We start from the raw sequence: 20,129 nt of genomic DNA, 5'->3' as shown, positions 1-20,129 counted from the left end.
GGAAGAAATGAGGAGGCGGATATTGCGGAGGAACATGGTTGAGATTGAAGGGCATCACACGAGGCAGCTGGAGAGCTCGTCGGCGAGCGATCGTTTCTTGCACATGGAGGCTGGCGTTCAAGATGGCATAAAACGACTGGCGATGTTTAACGAATGAGTGTTAGACTACGTAGATAAAAAGACTATTGACCATAATGCTGCACTGCTTGGAATTTCCGATTGCTCTGCGAACTGCCACTGGCAAAACCAAAGGTAGGTAGATTTTTGCTTCGCTCGGTTGAAGTGCGCTGCCGCATTTTTCTGTTGACTTGCCTGCTTCCTACAGCTACCTCCCGCCTGGGTCAGTCTCACATTCACCTTGCACCTCAGGAAATTTCCTTAGCAACCACTGGGAGAGTTGCCCAGAAGACACGGCATTTCTTTTCTTTCAAGGAGCGAGTTATCTTGCGTCTGCCTGGTTTTCGTCGCTTTTCGCCCAGCTGCAGACAATTTTGCTTTCCGTTCATCCTTGGTTTGTGGTCTTGCTCACCTTCCTCCGTTCTCCTTCCGAAGCTAATTCAATTTCTGTGCGATTCCAGGCTCCTTCATTCCGACCTCCTCTTGCATGTTCTACCCCTTGATTGCAATTCAAAGAAATCAGTCAATGTCACAATGCCTCTCAACCTCCTTCCCGGCGTTGCGGAGAAATGGGCGCCTGCCATCGTCTACTTGAACGAAAAGGAGAGGTTTCCCATCAGTGATCCGGAGGCTTTGCAGAAGATTCTTCACAGCACTCCTCAGATGGACGGCACCATTCAAATAAGACTTGGGAGTCGTTTATTTTTCATCGACTTGGTCGAAATGTCCTCCAGCAACGTCGACATTGTTGCTTTGAGTGTCACCAGGCATTGCGCTATCGGAAAGCCGAGGATACTCGGTGGTACGGTGATCACGGAACGATTTGCCGGCCATCCGAAAGCTGCCGATCATCGTGAATTGATCCTTGGCATGGAGATATTAACCATTCAACCGTATGGAACCATCTCCGCACAATGCTGCAAGGAGGATTGGATGGACGTGCGTGAAATGGATCGCGATTCCACCGCCAGGGCACAGAACCTGCGACAGAGGGTCATCAGAATTGCAACAGAACGAATGTTGCAGGCAAAATCGATTGCACAGAAAGAATCGAATGAGGAACTCCACGCATTGTGCACGAAGGTTTCCACGTTTCTGGCCTCGAAAGACAACTACAAACTACTCGACCTTGGCGAGCAAACCAGCACCAAGAAGGCGATTTCATCCATTGGCAAAGCAATCGACCACTTGCACGACTCGGCTGTACCTGACGCCGCGTACCAGGTTTGATATCATGACCAGTCACAGGAGGGAAATGCATCAGCTAATTTGAAAAATGAACAGCGCATTCTACTTACTCAACATGGCAAATCTCCGCAGAGCAGTCACAACGAGGTACACGAGCTGAAGCTGGCTCTCGAAGCCAAAGACGAGGAGATCAGAACGACAAAGCGGAGTCACTCGCAGGTGAAGGCACAGCTCGCATCGGAGAACCAGCGATTGATCCAACGCAACCATCAGCTTCTGTTAGCCAACGTTGAGCTGAAGGAGAATACTGAAGTCTTCCGGCTCCAGGCCAATGAGGCAGAGGGAAAGGCAAAGCGGCTGACTGGACGACTTTCTGATGCTGAGACAGAGACGGAGCTGGCAAGAGATCGTGTCCTGGAAACCAGCAACGAGCTGAAAGAGGCTTACCAACAACTCAAGAAGACCAAAGACGAGTTACTAAATCTTTTTCTTACCTCTGGTCGCAACATCATGGACAAAGACAAGCAGATCCGCAAGCTTGAACAGCAGCTAACAAAACTCGAAGAACAAACACAACAGAACTCTACAGAAGTAATTTCAGAGCTCGAAAAAGAACTAGAGGTAACCGAGAAAGCTTCGACGGACGAGTCGAAGAAGAGCACCAAGCTGGACGAGCAGCCCGCGGACCAGTTCAAGGACTATTATGCCGAGCTGTTCAAAGCCGTGCCCGAATTTCGGTGGTTGAAAAGAAACCCAGAGTCAAGCGAGAAAGCCTCGGCGGGCAAGTCGAAGAAGTTCGTCAAGCAAGAGGAGCAGCTCACTGAGCAAATTGAAGAAGAACTCGGATATCAAGAGTTGAAAAGCGACCTAAAGCCAACGAAGGGTGTTTTGAAGGAAAAGACGGACGAGGCGGCTTCGGCCATAAAGAGGCACGCCGAGAAGCTCCAGAAAGCCGAAGGAAGCAAGGAAAAGTGTCGCTGCAAAGACAAGGAGTCCTACTTAGAGAGCGTTGAGGAGCACGTTGAGAATCTCAGAGGAGTACTGGAGGATGTGATTAGGAACGACCGAAGCCCATGGAGTGCTAGTGCCGAGGAAAGTGATGTGATCATGAGAGACACTATGGAGAAAGCACTGAGTCGGGTCTCGATCTACCAGGGACGCAAGAGACGCCGTACCGAAGGACCTGACTTTGAGTATTGAGACGGACTGGAATAACAGATGGGAGTGGAGTGTGGGATTACCAACAACAAGACTGGATGCCATCCTGGCGTTTTCATTGCCCCTTCCTTGGGTTCATGCGTGCTGCTAGTTAGTTTAGATAGATCGGACACAAACCCGAGGCTCGTTTGTAAAGCAAATTGCACTTGCTGTTTCTTGTTTTGCGCCTTCGCTTCCACCTCAGTCCAACTTGACCTTCCGCTCCAGACCTGGCTGTAAACAGGCAACCACCGCCTTGTTCGCTCCTGCCCTTCCTCCAGCTTTCCAACTTCCAACATATCGGGGCGGCGAATTTCAAAGTTCTTCCAGACTGGAAATTTCTCGGGACGTTGACCTTTCTCTCCCACAGTTTAACTTTCGTTTTCGCATCCATCGACTCGATTTCGCCAAAGTCCCCCCGAGCAGCTTGTTTTTCCTCAACATCTTTCGCAATACCTTCGTCTCCTTTCGAACAAGCGCAACGACGTCCCCGACAGCTTTTCTCCACAGGTATTTTTCTCGGCCTATCTGTACTTGCTGTCATCGCCATCAACGTCGCCGACTTCCTACCAACATCACCATCATGAGCGTCAAGCTCGCCAGCGACTGCTGGGCCCGCTGGGAGACAGTCATTCGACACATTGCGGCCAACTACACCTTTCCCGCGTCGACCGAAGATGGCCTCAACGTCTTCCTGCACATGAACCCTGGCAGCGCCAGCACCTTCCGCGCCTCATCCGGAGGCTACAAGTTCGTCATCGACGTCACGCGCCGCGGCAATCGCATCATAGACATTGTCGCCATCACCATTACCGCGAAGCAGAAGCAAGATCCGCGCTGCAATGGCTACATCATCACGCGAGCATGCGACATCCACCCGAACGAGAGCGAAGAGGAGCTGCCCGGTGGCCCGGAGCTGCGATGGATCCAGGTCACCAGTGGCGGAGAGTGCTATCGACATTGTTGCGACAAGGAGTCCAATGCGCTGGACAGAGCACACGCTAAGCCTCGGCTATCCTGGGAGACGACCCGACTTAGAATCATTCAAAAGGCCTACGAGCAAGAGGTGCTGGCGCTTCAACGCAAGAACAAGAAGAAGACAAAGAAGAATGCGACTCAAGATGCTGGATTTGAGGCCGAGGTACTTCGCCAAGATGCTGAGAAGGAGATTGAAGCCCTCCGACGACTGCTCGAGGAGGTGTCTGGTGAGCTCGAGAAGGAGAAGGAGTCTAGGAAGAAGTGGAAAGATGCCGCACGCAAGAAGGCCAACGACATTGATGCTATCGACTTGACGTCGGAGGACGAGAGCTCTACGCCGAAGCTGGAAAAGGAGATCGCCTCGTTGAAGGAAGAAAACAGGTTACTGAAAGAGGATAAGAGGTTGCTCCAAGAAGACAAGCAGCGCTCGGCCAAGTTGCTTCAAGCCGTGCAAGACAACAGCCGCAGATCCAATGGAGAGTTCGAGAAGCGCCTCCGAGACCTGAGAAAAGCAAACGACGAGCTTCAGGAAGGCCACCTTGCCGACAAGAAGAATCTTCAGGCCCTCCAAAATACCAACATTGCCCTGAGAGACCGGGTCAAGCATTTGGAGGAAAAGAACACAGAGGCCAGCAGCGACAACCTACAAGAGATCAAAGAGATGTCTACAGAGCTCAAGATCCTGGAGAACAACATTCAGATCCTCAAGGCAAACCACACTCACGACAAGGAAGAGCTGTTAGCTGAGGTTGAACACCTCAAAGCTGACAACTCGAGACTCCAGAATGCCAAGAAAAGTGTCGACCAATATGCCAACAGTCTCAAGGAAAAGCTCCAGACGTTCGAGAAGCAGCCAAATCATGCTAGTCAAACAATCAAGAAGCTCGAGGAGGATCTGCAGTTGAAGAATGATCATAGCCGCAGGACCGAAGAGGCTCTGGAGGGCAAGCTGCGGGAAGCTCAGGCAATCAACCGCAAGCAGGCGATTGAAATGATTGGCATGAGAAAGACGATACGCGACAAGGACGAATGCATCACCCAACTCCAGCAACGCACACCCAATGACTGCAATAATGCCAACTCCCAGCACCAACAACCGATTATGTTCTCGCAATACCCATCCGAGTTTGCGCTCTCCCGGGACCTCGAAGTCCAGCGCAACAACGCCCGCAGAGCAGAGAACCGGGCGGACAGACTTCAGCACGAGCTAGACAATATGAGCATGCGACATGACCGCGATAACAGCATCCGAGTGCAAGAGCTGTCTAAAAGGTGCGACGAGCACACCGCCGAGATTGCCAACTTGACTTCCGAGTTGGAGGCGGCAAAGTGGAAGCTGATGGAGTCAGAGGAGAACCTCTCGGACAAGACCTTGAAGGCCACGCTGGAAGTTCAAAACATCAAGAGAGAGATGCAGGAATTGGAGAAGAAGTATGCCGAGAAGGTCGCTGCGACGGCTAGCATGGAGAGGCGGTTCCACGACAAGGATGCCTACACTGAAAACTTGGAGACGAAGCTGGAGGAGTTGAGAGGCACGATGGAGAATGTGCTCGGCCAGGTCTCAGTGCACCAAGGTCGGAAGAGATGTCGTACTGAGGGACCAGACTTTCAGTTGTGAATTCGCGTTGAGGGAAATGTTGGCATATCGAAGTGTGCATTGGCATGGCAGAGCAATTTTTCATACTGCTGGACTTTGGCCAAAGATCCTATTGGAAGAATGGCGTAGCCTTCCCAACGCGTTGATATCAGGGATCTTCCAGCAAGAGGAATTGGGTTGGCAAAATTGGCGGGTGGAATTAATTGGGCAAGATGCTGTGTCTTGGGATTGGACAGCTTGGATGACAGTCGCGTTGTTACTTAGATGAACCAGACTTTTCGGGAACCTTCAATGAGCCATACTGTCCTTTGCCAGTGATGCTTTCAAAACAAAGTGTGGTGTTCTCTTTCAATTGCTTTGTCTCTGTACCCATTCTTTGCACACAGCTTCTCCTTGATGTCGGACTCATCCTCTAGGTGCAGGATGTCCTCATCTGTCGCCGCCATACTGACAGGCATCAACATCACCCCAGAAGCATCAAGACCAAAAACACGAAATGAACCATGAAATCAATATTCTAACCCAACCCAAGCCCAATGCATATCCCTTAAACGCCATATCATGCCCTCATCTACGCCGAAGCCTCAACCCTCTCCTCCTTGTCCCCATCCACCTTCAACCCCTCCACCCCCTTCGCAATCCCCGTAAACGGACACACGCCCTCGGTCCTGGGTATCCTCGACGGGCTCCTCGGCCCCGCCGCGACCGTCTCCTCATCGCTCTCGCTCTCCAGAATCTTCCGTCCATGAAGATACCCCTCCTCCTCAATCACCGGCTCCTCCCCGCCCTCTTTCTCAAACTCCGCGCCATCCTTGACATGCCACTTCGCCATCAGATCGTTCTGGATCCAAATCACCTTCCCCAGCGCTTTGACGAGCGCAATCTTGCGCTGCATGTGCAGCCGCGGATGGCTCAAGATCGCCTCCGTCATCACGTCCTGGATGAAACTCAGACACGCGCCGAGGTGGATGTACTCCACGTGCAGCGGGTGCGCGCGGCCGAGCCCGACGTGCATCATGCCGACCTTGTCGAGGTACTCCCAGAACTCCATCTTGCTCGGGTCGGAGCACAGCTTGGCGAGGTACGCGCGCAGGAACATCTTGCGGTGCAGGATCTGCGGGGAGTTGTCGTCGGGGACCTCGTCCATGGGGCCCTCGAAGGAGGTGGAGCGCGTGGTGAAGGCGCGCGCGGTGATGTCGTACTGCAGCAGCTTGTGGTAGACGATGTTGACGACGGCGGGGATGAGGGCTTTGACGTATTTGGCGCCGGAGATGAGGACCTCAATGTCTTCTGCGGCGGGTGTTAGTAGAGGCTTTGGAGGAGGGAGGGGGAGGGGAGTTCGGACTTGAGGAGAAGTCGAGGAAGCTGTGGAGGTAGCGGATGCGGGCCTCGAGGTCTGTGTAGAGCTCCTGGCGGTCGACGTGGTTCATGTGGCGCATGAGACCCATTTTGGCGGTATTGTTACTTTTCCTTCGCTTATCGGATGCGATTGAAGCCTTTGAGGGTGTCAATGTGGTCGTGATGTTGTTGGCGACGGTTCGTGTAAGTCACGGCGACAACGGTCTTATCTCCGAAAAGCCAAATTGCTGCGTCTCTTGCTGAAGTATTCGAAATCTGGAACTCCTTCACCCAACTTCAACCTCAGGGACCACACGATATTTGAACATCGCGAAAACCACGCTCACAGGTCCTACCCTTTGTCGCGCTGGCGTCATAATGCGCCGATGAGCTGATGGCACCAGGGAGGAAATGGGAAGGGAAGCGGGACCGAATGATGGTGGTCTGATTTGCAACTGGCGCCACCTTTCGGGCTGAGTTGGAAGATGGACGTTCAATTCAGCGCACCCGCCAAGTGAAAGCTGGCAGCGTTGGACCCACCGCAGGCACAAAGTTTTGGCGGGGTGCACGCGACCCTTTGAAAATGGCAGCATCCATCCAACACAAGCACCGTCAGATCGGAATGGGGCGGGCTGGTTGTGCTGGTGCTGACCCTGCCGCCGCGGGTTCCCGATTGTCGAATGATCCGACGGGGGGGGGAAACGTACATTTTCAACAGGCGAATGGGCGCGAGGTGTTGGTCAGTCGCGTCAAAATTGGCGGTGGACCCCGCGATGGGTGCATTCCAGGGGTCCAGCATGATTCCATCTTTGGACGCGCAACATGTCACCGTCTTTCTAGAACTCGGGAAGTGTTTTGTGTTGAAATTCTGCAATCTGGTCATGGACCCTCCTGGCAATCACTTCTCCCCCTGCCCTTCCGCATCCTTCCCACGCTCCCGCCGCGCCGTGTCCAGGTCCAACGTCCCCTGCGCGTCCGCGCGCTGCTCAGCCGTCGACGCCTCGCTTGTCGCGATGTTCTTCAGCACGTAGGCGGGCACGAAGCCGCTGCGCGTAAACTCCTCTGCGCGTATCTCCTTGCCGGCGGGGTTGGTCTCGGGTGTCTTTGCGGGTGCGGCCTCTGTGGACGCATTCTTGCTTTCGGCGATGGCCGTGCGGATGTGCGGGGGCACGATGCCGCCCCCGTTGTACGGTCTACGCTCCGCCATCGTCGTCGGTCTGGTGCGTGTAGATGTTGCCGCTTGTTTCGCGTTCTCCTTGCTATCTTCGTCTGTTTCCTTTTCCTCGTCGGGGGTGAGGATAGTGCCCGACAACTCCGCTGCGGCAGGCGACCGCGAGACTCGAACAACGATGAACGGCGGGGCAGAATGGGCTATAGGATCGAAGAGGAGGTCGTCCTTACTTTGAGCTTCCGCCGGTCGGGGTGTAGGCCACCTATCCGCCTGGGCCTCGCAAGAACTATCGCGTGCGGTGCTGCTGCCTATTGACGATGCAGTGATGATGGCAGCGTTTGGGATGGCAGGTCTGAGAATGCCCGTGACCAGTGGGTTGATGTAGTGGTTTGCGGGAGGCATATTGGCTTCTGATATGGTGAGGGGTCGTCTTTTTTTGTCTTTGCGCTGATGTCATCTGATAGTTCGCAGTGAAACGAGCGGGAGAAGCCTTTTAATAGCTCCAAACTTCCATCACACCCACAAGGTTATTTCCATTCACTCTTGAACAAGCACCGCCAAGGTACCTCGAGAATGAAGTGTGATTAAGCTCTTTCTGTCTCTCTGCCCGCCCCACGCGGGAGGGGTAGCACTGGGACCGGCACCTTGCTGCACGACAGCTCCGCCGATGACACGCATCTCAATGTCTGAGATCCCGGGGGAGGGCTGGACGCAGATGCAGACGTGGGGGGGCTCCTCTTCTCTTGAACGTATGAAACATCTTCTGCAATCTTCTGCAAAATTGAAAGTACTTTATTCTTGGACACTGCCACCAAAAGCTAGACTAGATGCTTTCAAAAAAGTTCGCTTCCCCCAATGCTATACCACCCCATCTCAAGCGCTAACCTGCACCGTGCCATCCGTCCCGGGCCTCGGCGCTCCCGTCGAACTCTTCCCCATGAACCCGCCCGACACGAGGTTCAGCGCTGCCGCGAACGGGTCCCCGCCCGTCTTCACTGCCGCCGGCAGCCCGGCCGCCGCGAACGCCTGCTCAAAGTCCTTCTTGATGTCCTCGAAGCCCTCGATGCCGACCGACACGCGGATGAGGTCCGGCGTCACGCCGCCCTTGATCTTCTCCTCGTCGGGCAGCTGCTGGTGCGTCGTGACCCACGGGTGGATGATAAGCGTCTTGGCGTCGCCGACGTTGGCGAGGTGCGAGCACAGCTTGAGGTTGTCGACGACGGCGCGCACTTGGTCGATGTTGCCGGCCTGGTTTGTTAGCTGGGGCCCAGGAAGATGGATGAGGAAGTAGACTTACAACGCCAAAGGTCAGGACGCCGCCTGCGCCGTTGGTAAAGACCTTCTTGGTGTACTCGTAGTCGGGGTGCGACTTGAGGCCGGGGTAGAGCACCCAGTTGACGCTGGGATGCGCCTCGAGCCACTCGGCCAGCTTCTGTGTGTTCTCCGCGTGCCGTTGTCCTCGAAGGGCGAGCGTCTCGAGTCCTTGCAGGAAGAGCCACGCGTTGAAAGGACTCATGCAGGGTCCCAAGTCGCGCATGCTGTCCATGCGAACCTTGGCTGAGAGGGCCTTGTATCCGTACGTGTCCCAGAACTTCAGCCCGTGGTATCCGTCCGCCGGCTCCGTGAAGCCTGGGAACTTGCCCGACGCGCTCCAGTCAAAGTGGCCACCGTCAATCACGATGCCTCCCATGGACGTGCCGTGGCCGCCGATCCACTTGGTGCAGGAGTGTGTGACAATGTCGGCGCCCTGCCTGATGGGCTGGCACAGGTAGCCGCCCATGCCAAACGTGTTGTCGACGATGAGCGGGATGCCATGCTTGTGTGCGACGTCCGCAATCGCCTTGATATCGGGCACGCTATGCTTCGGGTTGCTGATCGTCTCGATGTAGACACACCGCGTGTTCTCGTCAATAGCCGCATCGATGTCGGCAGGCTCGTTGCCCACAACCCACTTGACGTCGATATGGAACTTCTTCATGTATACCCGGAACTGGTTGTAGGTGCCGCCGTACAACCAGCTGGTGCTCACAAAGTTCTGGCCTGGCTCACAGCAATTCGTCAGGGCCATGAACTGCGCGGCGTGGCCCGAGGCGGCGGCCACGGCACCGACGCCGCCCTCGAGCATCGCCATGCGCGACTCGAAGACGCTGTTGGTCGGGTTGCCCATGCGCGTGTAGACGTAGCCATCTTTGCTCCATGCAAACTTGCTGGCGCCATCTGCTACTCGTTAGCCGTGCCTTGTGTCACCGTGACACCAAGTCCTCACCGGCAGCATCGGAAAAGTTGTAGGCGGCTGTCTGGTACAGAGGGACAGCTCTTGAACCGTTGACGGGATCCGGCTCTTGGCCACCGTGGACGGCGAGCGTGGCAAAATCCGGCTCCCTGTTCGGCCAATGTGTCAGTTTTTGAAAGCCCAAAAGCCGGCCGGGATCCTCACCAGTCCACGTTACTCAGAGAACCAGAGACAGGCATCTTGAACGGACGAAAAAAAAGTAAAGAATGATTGAGAGGGGTAATAATAGTCTAAGTTGTCGCTTTGAGTCCCGGTTCAACTCCGAAATCGTTGAAACTTTTGCTCCAACACAGGCAAACGTCTCAGGCAAAGCCCAATATCTTAAATGCTCCCAAAACGCCCTTGAAGCAACTCCATCATTTCGTTTCAATCGTTCGATACCCCTCCAGCATGATACCCAGATCGCATAGCATTGCATTGCGTCGTCGTGCAACGGGGGGTTGATCGATCGCCGGCCTTTGCTGATAAACGAGCAAACCCCGCGATGCCCCCCTTTTCGTACAGATATTCCCGAGACCCACTCAGAGCCCGCGCCCAAATCCCATTGAGATGCCGTGGGATGCCGTCACGCGTGGACGCGAGATGCAGGCGATATGCAGGCCCCCTGCAAGGAGACCGGAAGTGAATGGGCGACCGCAGGTCAGGTCGTTTCGGCCGTTTCCTAGACCGTGGGATCGAACATCATGGTGGGTTCGATAACACTGCGAATTTGGTCTGCAGGAGGAAATTAGCATGCGCAGGTTACCGATAGATAGATTGCAAGGGGTTTGTCTCACCGCGCATCCCGCCGAGGGCCTCAAAGGCCGTAGCATAGTTCTCAAGCGTCGCGGAGATGGAGGCCAAGCCCGTCTGCAGGCGCAAAAGCAAGCTCTCCACCATTGGGGTTGTCAGGGCATTCTCGGGATACATGGCCTTTGTTTTGTGGTTGACCATCAGCAATGCATACGCGCACTGCATGGCGCAGCAAGCGAAGGAAGGCATGGTCCTAGGGCACACAATCGTCGACGTGGGCGCCAGATAACACGGCGCAGGGCAGAGCTGGCCAAAGGGGTTCGGGTATGGCAAGTCGTCAAACGAATTAGCAATGTTGATGGCCGCTTTGAGGCAAATCTTAGCCGACTGGTGGCTGCTGAAAGGAAAAGTCGCCAGCGGGCTCCCATTGGGTGAGTGGTCCGACTGAGGAGATCTCTTTCCCGAGTTTGGTGGCGAGGCCGTTCCATTTGAGCTAGTCACCGGCGGGGAAGCTAGGGTCATCATTGTGCTACAAGAGCACGAAGGCCACGACTTTGGCTCGATGCCGTTGTCATTGTCGGCCTTGGACCTCAAGTCGCAGTGCTTTCCTGAAAACACAGGCATGTCAAAGAAGGCACAATAACGGTGGATCTTGATCCGCGCGCTGTTGGTGGTCAGCAATTGCTCGGAGTTTGATAGGAGATACTCGCCTATTCAGCTTGATCCGAGCCATACACCTTAGAGACCGGGAAAGGATCTCCTCAGTGGGATCGAGTGGCGTCGTCGTGGTGGACTGCAGTATCCACGAATCTGCAACCGTGTTGAGGGGCTCCAAGTATTGCTCCATCTCCTTCATCCTCGCGTAGATGCGCGTCATGTCGCCACCGCTCTTGACCGTCTTGTTCAATTCAATCACGAACTGTGTTGCCGACAGGATAGCCTGCTGGGCCTGGATATACACGGCAAAGGCCTGCAAAATGGTGAGTTTTGGTCCCAAGGAGGCACGTCGACCACATACCTCAGGGTCTGATTGGATGGTCGGGTACTTGGTCGTATAGCTCGGTGTAAACACTGAAAAGGGCGGCTCCTCCACAGCGTCAGTAAGTGCTTCAAGTGGGATGAAGGGGGATACACACAGTATTACTGACGATGGACCCTTGACATACACAGATGTACTGCCAGACGCTGCGTTAGCAAAATACACAAGATCGAGATCGGGAAAACGCACCGTCATCCACCAGACTCTTCGTCGAGCCTCGGCGAAAATGTCGTCCTCAGTGCAGGCGTGGATTCCTAGGGACATGGCGGATACTAATGCCTGACCCGCTCTCGCTTGCATCTTCTTCAAGTTGCCTCTTTGTGCATACTCGTAGACGCTTAGAATGTCCAACGCGATGATGCTTTCCAACTCCAATGGCACGCCAGGGTGGAATTGTTGCCGAGGAAAATCGTCTGGCGATTCGTTCAGTGCCTTTGGTGGCTCGATGGATGAGTCGGGGATTTCGGACTCGATTTCGATGCTCTCGACTGCGCATTGTGCCAGGTACTGGGCGTATCGACGTCGGAAAACGACCGACTCCTTGCTCAAGTGGTTGGTGTCGTTGGCGCACGGAATCAGAGCCAAGATGGCGGATATAGCCAAGCTAACCGGGGTTGAGGGCTGGTACTCGTCCTGGAATGTCTCCGTATCATTCTGGAAGTGCGGTACAGCCTGGTCGATGGGCAGACCGCTGGGCGGAGGGAGAATCGGAAAGAAGGGATGAATGAAGATGTAGTAGGCATCCAGACTGTGAGATGATGAGCTGCTGGTGTTTTCAGGTCATTCAGCAGGACTTACATGGCTTGGTCGCTCTTGTATGTCCTGGCGACAGGAACAGGGGGAGTGGGAAAGTTGAAAGAGGCTTCAGATGCGCTCTCGCCGCTGGTGCTTCCCGGCACGCCAGACATGAACAGGGTGTCAAAGATGAAATCGCTGTCCTGGAAAAAGTCTTGAAGCTGCTTCAGGCCTGCTCCAGGGTCGATGTAGTTCTGGAGAGATATGGCTACGACTACAGTCAGAGGTCTACTCGGTCACAGTTACAGGCATGACGACTCACGGTCTTGAGGAGTGGCCTCATCGACAGGCATGTCGCCATTGAAGCCCGGGTTTTGCTGAGCCAGTTCATCAACCGGCCGCGGTTTCCGCCTCACACGAGCGCCTCCTCTTCTGCTCGGTTTGTAGACGCAGTCGCGCCCCCGGCTCTTACACTGCTTCATGTTAACAAGACGCTTTTCACTTACAGCAACTTCTGAAAGTAGGAAGAGCAAATGCTTACACTGGCACACGGGCTGGCTCCATCGCATCGTGTTCGTGAAGCTCGACTGTTCACATGTGAGCCACGGTTGCTTGACCATCGCAAAGGACGCCACGTCCGATGGCAACGGCAGCAAGCTCTGCTGCGCCGCATACACATCCGGAAGCGACAGTTGGCGCTTGGCTTGGGAGAGGGAGACTTACCAGGAGAGGCAAGCAATCTTAACAGGAGGGGTCGCAAACTTCTTCTTGGCCGCGGCAGCGGGAATTGGCGGTACTGCAGCTTCGGTCATTGTGGTCATGGCCAGGTGAGAGGATTCGACATGTAAGATGAACAAGTCAATGAATGAAGGCCAGCGACGGTGAGGCGCGGCGACGAAGAGCAGGTGCAGCAAGAATCCTTCCGGGCCGATCGGGGTCTGTCACGGAGCGGGCAACGGCGATGTCCAAGTTGGGTGATCGGGGTGTGCGGGATGGTTGGATGGGGCTCGTGGTCTGCCAACAGCGGGGAAAGCAAACGTAAAAAATTCGATGGAGAGAGGACGTGGAGCCAGGTACGGCGAGGTCAGCAACGGCCGAGCCGGGAGACGAGTAGCGAACGTTGGACGGGGAAAGGAGGCGAGAGACGGAGGAGGGCCAGTGGTGCCGTTCACGTTCAGCCTGTCTCTGTCTGTGTCTGTGACTGCGACTGAAGGGCGACCGACAGCTGTTGGGACACGCAGCGGCTGGTGTCATCAGCTGGTGCAGCAGGAGGAGCGGCTGGTGCGGGTGCTTGGTGCTTGCTTGGTGCGTGGTGCGTGGTGCGGGCAGCGGGCGCGGGTGAAGTTCAAGGGCAGTTGCAGATGGTGGTGCTTCAGATCGACTCGCTTCGGCAGGCGGAGGGGCAAAATGCGGCGACCCGGCCAGATTTGTAATGAGAAGGCGAGTCGCAGGGCGGCCAGTGAGTGCAGCGAGTGCAGGTGCAGCAGCAGGGTGAGGTGGGCAAAGAAAAGAAGACCGACCCAACGCCGGCAGGAGGAGACGTGGAGTGGAGTGGAGGGGGGGAAGGAGATGTACCTGCCGCCGTACAGATGGGTGAGGCAGGGACGAAGGTACCTTCAGGGTAGGGTAGGCACCGACGGCAGGCTAGGGACGAAGAGGCAATGACGGATGGGTGGTTCGATCGTCGTCGTGGCAGTAGCCAGAGCTTGCAGCCCATGAGCAGGGGTTGGGAAAGAGAGAATCGAGGGGATTATTTTTGTTTCTTTTGTTGGCCCTGTCCTTTTTCGTCCGTCTCCTCACTGCTGCCTCCTCCCGCAGGCCAGGCCAGGCCGGGTCTGGTTCTGCTTTTTCTGACGCGCCTGCTGGTTGTGACCACGACTCCATGCTCGGGAGTTGAGATGGAGCAGGTACAGAGGTACAACACACCTGTGGACGTGGAAATGGAAGCAGCTTCCCCCGGAATAACGGTGGGCTAGTGTGGGGCAGATCGTGGTTAGCCGAGAAAGTTGTCCAATCGCAACGGTGGTGCCGTCGTTCTGGCACGTCTGGTCTTCCCCAGTGAGAAAACTTGCGCACAGTGTTGCCAGTGCCCGCCTCGGTCTTTGACAGGGATGCAGCACAGCAAAGTTTCCGAACTGGCACGGTCTGAAAACCGAGGGCCTCAACGGGGCGGGTGTTTTGGCGTGTCCCAATGGGATGATGTTCCAGGAACTTGCTCGTTGGAACTCAGGTGCAGTCGCCGCTGCTCGCCGCGCCTTCCCTCCACGCCCTGTGGGTTACCTCGACTGCTACTGCCGCCCGGCGGAAGGTCCGCCTGCCCTGACCGTGCCGGCCCGTACCTGCCTCTGGCTGCCGTGGTGTCTTGCCTGGCTGCTTCCGACCTCTAAGCTGGACCTCCATTTTGGCACCTTCCTTGGAAATCGCGACTCCCAATTTGACAGTCAAAGTGACCATTGCCATTCGGTCTCTCTCTTGCCTCTTTCCCGAAGATTCCCAAACTTTCATGATCGGAATCAACGTCCCAAATAATCACCTCCATGAATGCTTCTCTGCTAGGGCGGGCGATGCATCTACACGCAGCATCACAGGGCCACCGTTTTCAATGACTGGTCTCTTCTCTGTCAGCACCGAGGCCTGCATTTAAGATTTCTCAGCCATGTCTGCTCCACGAACACGTCGGCCACCCAAAGTTTGCTTCCAGAGAAAAACTCATATGCTCAACCTGCAAGTGCCATCCCATCTCTCGACTCAACAACGAGTCGATGTTCCTCGGTTCCTCGGTGCCTCGACACGGACAGCAGGTTCTCTCTGCCTGGCACCATCAGACCAAGAAGACGGACGGATTCGAGAAGCCACCCGGGAAACACCACGAGGCTTCCACGCACAGGCACAGACACAGGCTCTCCTACGCCATGCACGACACACCGGCCACCGAACGTTGTGCATCACAACTCGTCGGGCCAAGCTCGCATAGACGTCGTGCAAAGCTTCTCGAACCTCGATGCCACCAAGCTATTCCGATCCCATGCGACTCCGCCCACCTCCGAAGCTCGACGCCGCCGCCAGACATGCCCAGACATGCGACCTCCGAGTCAGGTCCCATAAATCTCCAGCCCAAACCATCCCGGTCTCTCCGCACCGCCTCCAGCGCAAACAAAAAACACCCCCCACGCATACTTCTCAGCGCCCGCAGCCACGCTCGGGACGCCGCCTCAGCTGCTAAATGCCACGTTGATTCCAGCCTTGGTGTTGACCGTCAACGAACTAGACCGCCTGTCAGCTTTTGATCGACGCACATCCAGACTGTCCTCCGGCCCTGTCGTCCCCTGCGTCGGGTGTGATTGACTCACAATACATCTGGCCGAGAATAACTGCCGACCGGGTCAAAGTCAAGCTGTCAAACGCTGTTAGCACATGGCATGCGACCGACTGACTAGGAGCGACACCAAGCTCCGAATGGACGGCATACCCTGGACTCTGTGATATCTGCCATTCTCAAGTCGGCATAGACGATTTCCTCCTTGTCCCACACAGGCTCGGCAAGCATTGTTCCAAGCGGCCCGACAATGCAGGACCCTCCGTGGTTGACAATGTCTTCCGGTTCCCACTGCCCTCCGTCCGGCCGCCGGTCGGGGTGCTCGGCCGTAAACGGCGGATAGTCGGACGGAAAGTCTGAAACCTTGCACACAGAGTTGACTGACACAACAAAACAACGTCCTTCTTTGGCAATGTGCTGCATCGATGCTGTCCATGCGGGCAAATCATCGGCATTGGGCGCGACGTAAATCCTGAGTCGCGTTCGTCAGTGACAATGTCCCGAACAAGTCGTTATCTCGGCTCCTCAAACCGCCACTCACTCGACGCCCTGTTGGTACAACGCCATACGCGCAGCCGGCATGTAGTTCTCCCAACTGCTTCTGCATCAGCTTGTTTGTCACTGAGCTTGTCACTTGATCGACCAACCAGATCAGGCTTCCGACCTTGCCGATATCAGTTTGCTGGACCTGCAAGCCATCGCCGGAACCTCGCCCCCACACCAGCCGCTCGGCAGCCGTTGGGATTAGCTGCAGTGATCAGTAAAGTGCGCACAGCAGGGGCTGAATATCAGTACCTTGCGATGCTTGTACACCAATTTGCCCTCCCGGTCAAGAAGAACCGCGGTGCAGTAAAGCGTGCCACCTGCCTTTTCGATAATGCCAACATGCAGTAGGACATTGTGCTTCCGAGCTGTCTCGGACAATATGTCGAATGCAGGCGAAGGAACTTCAACGGCCGAATCAAAGTACCTTGCAAACCATTGACGCCCTACTCTAGATCAACATTGGACTTCAGAGACCAAGGGCGGCGTCAAGATTACCTCGAGGCTCCCGTGCACCAATCGTGGCATCGAAAGCATATCTCCAAGGATAAGCGGACAAGAATCCTTCACTACACATACGCACAACCAATCTTGTTACCCTAACCGAAGCTCTTGCATAGGTGGTACTGTGTACTTACGGAAACACCACGAGGTCGGCACCTGCCGCTGCGGCTTCCGCCGTAAGCTTACTCAGCTTTTCGAGACTCTTTTCGAGATCGAAGGAAACGGGAGCAGCCTGGACGGCTGCGACTTTGACAATGGGACGAGTGGATGCCATGGTCAGGTGTGAGGCGAAAACTTGGATGGCTACCAGATCGCACAGCTAAAGTGCAAGCTGTGGCGGCTTTTCAAGCTCTTCCCCACGCGGGTCTTTTTTTGAGTCATGATAATCTGCTCAAAGCGATCGATTGCATCCATGATTCTCATAGGATGGCCTCACAATCATTCGAGATGAGCGGAGAACCCATCTAATTGCGGCGTACGCCGGCAGGATGCGATTCCCGAAGACACACGGTCTGGGGCCTCGGTGTTGTGGCTCAAATCCCGGGATGCCTTCAAACCCCGGCGATAACGGGGCTGATGCAGATGCGACATCTTGTGTTCTACTGACAAAGAGAAGATACCAGTACGCGAGGATGGTCCAGATGCAAACGATCGTCACCAAAGGAGATGATGAAACCTTGCGGGGGAGTGAGGCGGGATTACCTCGATATCTCGGGGAGTCCTCATACTTGACGGTATGCGCTGTTTCGGTTCCTCATCCAAGATTGTTAGACTGATATTGTTCCACGACACCGTTCTGTTCAATCAGCTGGTGTCTACACTGATCCTATCCACCAATAAGAGTTGATCTGGACACTCCCGTCAGCTCGATACATTCAGCAAGTGATCGAAGCCGTCGGCACTTTCAGCAATCTCGCGTGGTCCTTCATTCTTATTCACCGTAGTAATTTCCTGGCACTACACCAAACTTCCAATATGGCCCTGCGTAAGTTTTTCGGCGTTCGGCCTGGAGACTCTGTTAGACTAATACCACAGAAACAGTCGTCAATTCAAGTCCAAACTCGGATAACTTCTACACTCGCCTCATCCGGAATCAAAACTTCGCCATCATCCCGAGCTTCCCGCTAGACTCAGGCGAGATCCTCTACGAATGCCCCGTGGCGTACAAAACTTGGGGAAAGCTGAACAAAGAGCGAGATAATGTTCTAGTCATTTGCCATGCTCTGACGGGGAGCAGCGACGTCAGCGACTGGTGGAGTCCTCTCATCGGCCCAGGGAAGGCTTTCGATCCCCGCCACTTCTTCATTTTCTGCGGAAATGTATTTGGTTCCCCATATGGAAGCGCATCGCCTTTGACCAAAAGTCCGAACGGGGAGCGATACGCAAGCGACTTCCCCCAGACGACAGTCCGCGACGATGTCCGAGCCCACAAACTCGTTCTTGATGCTCTTGGTGTCAAGTCGGTTGCTGCCGTAATAGGCGGCTCGATGGGGGGCATGACGACACTTGAGTGGCCGCTCTGTACACCACCTGGCTTTGTCAAACACATCATTCCCATAGCCACGGCTGCTGACCATTCTGCTTGGGGTATATCTTGGGCCGAAACGCAGCGACAATGCATATACGCAGACCCCAAGTTGAATGACGGGTATTATGAACCAACTCCCGAAGGGCAACCCTCCGCCGGATTGGTAGCAGCGCGCATGATCGCAATGTTGACTTATCGCTCCTCCGCAAGCTTTGACAACCGTTTTGGAAGAAAGCCTCCTCGCCAATCCAAATCCACAGAGCCACCACTGGACTTGCCACGGACTGATGGACCGGCAATTAGCGCTGTCTCTGTAGACGGAAAGCGGTCCAGTACACGTAACAAAGATCTGTCTTTCTCAGCTCAAGGCTACTTGCACTACCAAGGCGAGAAGTTTATCGGTAGATTTGATGCCAATTGTTACCTACATATTACAAACAAGATGGACTCTCACGATGTGGCTTTTGGACGAACAGAAGAAGCTGGGGACAGAGCTCTGAAGGAGGTTTTGTCGAAGGTTCCACCCAGAGCTATGGTCATTGGGGTTGAAACGGACGCTCTGTTCCTGCCCGAGCAGCAAGAAAGGCTTGCAGCATGCTTGCCCAACGCGTCGCTCTCTGTGCTCAAGTCGTCAGATGGTCATGACGGCTTTCTACTCGAGTTCGACCAGCTTGATGACTTGATCCAAGCCAAGTTGAGGGCAGAGCTACCGCACTTGTACGCCGCAGTGCAGCAGGTAGAGGACGGTCTCAAGCAAGGGAGTCTCGAACCGCTGGAACTGAGCTTGACTGGGGAAGTTGACGATTGGTAGATGACCAAACGGGGAGTCATTGCTGCCTAGGTCTTTCATCACAGCGCAGAAACAGGCAATACCAGCGAATGACATAGCTTGGGAGTCCATGCGGATACTGCCTCGCATTGGGTTGATTTCAGTGGAAACCTTTCAGAGACATAACATCTATCACACTATTCCTAATTCGATCGCCGTTGTCTAGAGTGGAAGTATGTACAATCGAAATTCCGAGGAAAGGCATCGTTGGCGTGGTTCAAATCCCGACAAGTCCGACGACCGACGGGATAAAACTTCGGGGACATTGGACGCCATCGCCGCCACCGCAAGACTCGCGTTTTGACTGAAACAAGCCATTCTTTTCTGAAGGACCCATAGGCGGAATCGTATAATCTGGCCCAATGCTGCGCTCGATCTGCGCCCGGCGGATGCCCAACCTCCGCATCATGGAGGGTATCTTCACCAAAGGCAACCAATGTCGTCGGCACTGAGCCGAATCTCGCTTACGGCGATTGACACTCTGTGTCGCACCTGTCAACGGCCGTGCATGAGAATGCAACCGTATTACGACAGATGTCGCAGTGTTATCTTGATCGCTTCGCTCAGCCTGGAACGAGCTGTCTCTGCACCTGGCAACAGTGCTGTAGATTCGGAAACCTTAGCCTGAAGAACCTTGGAGACACCTGCAAGTTCCCCTGTCAATCCTCGGGACGAACCGAGAATATTGGAGACAAGGAAATTGGGCACCATGCTATGATTGGCAGAGTTTCGGACTTTGAGCGTTGACGGGCGAGATGTTTGCGCCAGCAAATCAAAGCTTCCGCACTGGACATGGCGGCCGCATGATACCATGGCCAACCCCGATTTCACACGCCGTCATCCCCACTACACTTTGACGTTGCGTCAGATTCGATGGAGCCCTTTTCCAAAATAGTTGAAAGTGGAAAACCTATTGTTTTGCGCATTCGCCGAGCGGGAGACCCGGACCGTTCTGAATGGGGGCTTTCGTCTTCAAATCCCGAAACCGGGGTTTGGCCCACGGCCAGCGCGCAGTCGCCGGCAG

At 54.9% G+C, this 20,129-nt stretch overlaps 6 protein-coding genes across 6 annotated transcripts; 3 read left to right on the top strand and 3 right to left on the bottom strand.

Annotated features, from left to right (window-relative positions):
- Nucleotides 1-651: 651 nt before the first annotated feature.
- Nucleotides 652-2,505, top strand: GCG54_00015154 (uncharacterized protein; the record flags this gene model as incomplete). The annotated part of the gene is given in 2 exon segments (XM_045414969.1): nucleotides 652-1,341; nucleotides 1,360-2,505. The coding sequence occupies 2 exon segments, from the start codon at nucleotides 652-654 to the stop codon at nucleotides 2,503-2,505; spliced, it is 1,836 nt and encodes a 611-aa protein (XP_045261091.1).
- Nucleotides 2,506-3,085: 580 nt separating this feature from the next.
- Nucleotides 3,086-5,098, top strand: GCG54_00015153 (uncharacterized protein; the record flags this gene model as incomplete). The annotated part of the gene is made up of 1 exon (XM_045414968.1): nucleotides 3,086-5,098. One exon carries the CDS (start codon nucleotides 3,086-3,088, stop codon nucleotides 5,096-5,098), a length of 2,013 nt encoding a protein of 670 aa, XP_045261090.1.
- Nucleotides 5,099-5,648: 550 nt separating this feature from the next.
- Nucleotides 5,649-6,525, bottom strand: GCG54_00015152 (uncharacterized protein; the record flags this gene model as incomplete). Its single annotated transcript, XM_045414967.1, has 2 exons — nucleotides 5,649-6,367; nucleotides 6,423-6,525. 2 exons carry the CDS (start codon nucleotides 6,523-6,525, stop codon nucleotides 5,649-5,651), a joined length of 822 nt encoding a protein of 273 aa, XP_045261089.1.
- A 788-nt stretch (nucleotides 6,526-7,313) lies between these two features.
- On the bottom strand, nucleotides 7,314-13,197 carry GCG54_00015151 (Homocysteine synthase; the record flags this gene model as incomplete). Its single annotated transcript, XM_045414966.1, has 13 exons — nucleotides 7,314-7,996; nucleotides 8,516-8,834; nucleotides 8,884-9,803; nucleotides 9,853-9,968; nucleotides 10,560-10,593; nucleotides 10,656-11,275; nucleotides 11,349-11,581; nucleotides 11,630-11,767; nucleotides 11,840-12,398; nucleotides 12,449-12,659; nucleotides 12,708-12,858; nucleotides 12,927-12,972; nucleotides 13,109-13,197. 13 exons carry the CDS (start codon nucleotides 13,195-13,197, stop codon nucleotides 7,314-7,316), a joined length of 4,119 nt encoding a protein of 1,372 aa, XP_045261088.1.
- A 2,400-nt stretch (nucleotides 13,198-15,597) lies between these two features.
- On the bottom strand, nucleotides 15,598-17,022 carry GCG54_00015150 (Bifunctional nitrilase/nitrile hydratase NIT4; the record flags this gene model as incomplete). Its single annotated transcript, XM_045414965.1, has 8 exons — nucleotides 15,598-15,649; nucleotides 15,736-15,779; nucleotides 15,855-16,173; nucleotides 16,243-16,296; nucleotides 16,349-16,449; nucleotides 16,497-16,690; nucleotides 16,743-16,813; nucleotides 16,883-17,022. The coding sequence occupies 8 exons, from the start codon at nucleotides 17,020-17,022 to the stop codon at nucleotides 15,598-15,600; spliced, it is 975 nt and encodes a 324-aa protein (XP_045261087.1).
- Nucleotides 17,023-17,723: 701 nt separating this feature from the next.
- Nucleotides 17,724-19,087, top strand: GCG54_00015149 (Homoserine O-acetyltransferase; the record flags this gene model as incomplete). The annotated part of the gene is made up of 2 exons (XM_045414964.1): nucleotides 17,724-17,733; nucleotides 17,784-19,087. The coding sequence occupies 2 exons, from the start codon at nucleotides 17,724-17,726 to the stop codon at nucleotides 19,085-19,087; spliced, it is 1,314 nt and encodes a 437-aa protein (XP_045261086.1).
- Nucleotides 19,088-20,129: the final 1,042 nt, after the last annotated feature.

This window comes from Colletotrichum gloeosporioides, assembly GCF_011800055.1.
Source record: "Colletotrichum gloeosporioides strain Lc1 chromosome Unknown consensus_66, whole genome shotgun sequence".
Classification (NCBI taxonomy): Eukaryota; Fungi; Ascomycota; class Sordariomycetes; order Glomerellales; family Glomerellaceae; genus Colletotrichum; species Colletotrichum gloeosporioides.
Note: the sequence above shows the minus strand (reverse complement) of the source record. Positions and strands in the feature narration are given on the sequence as shown.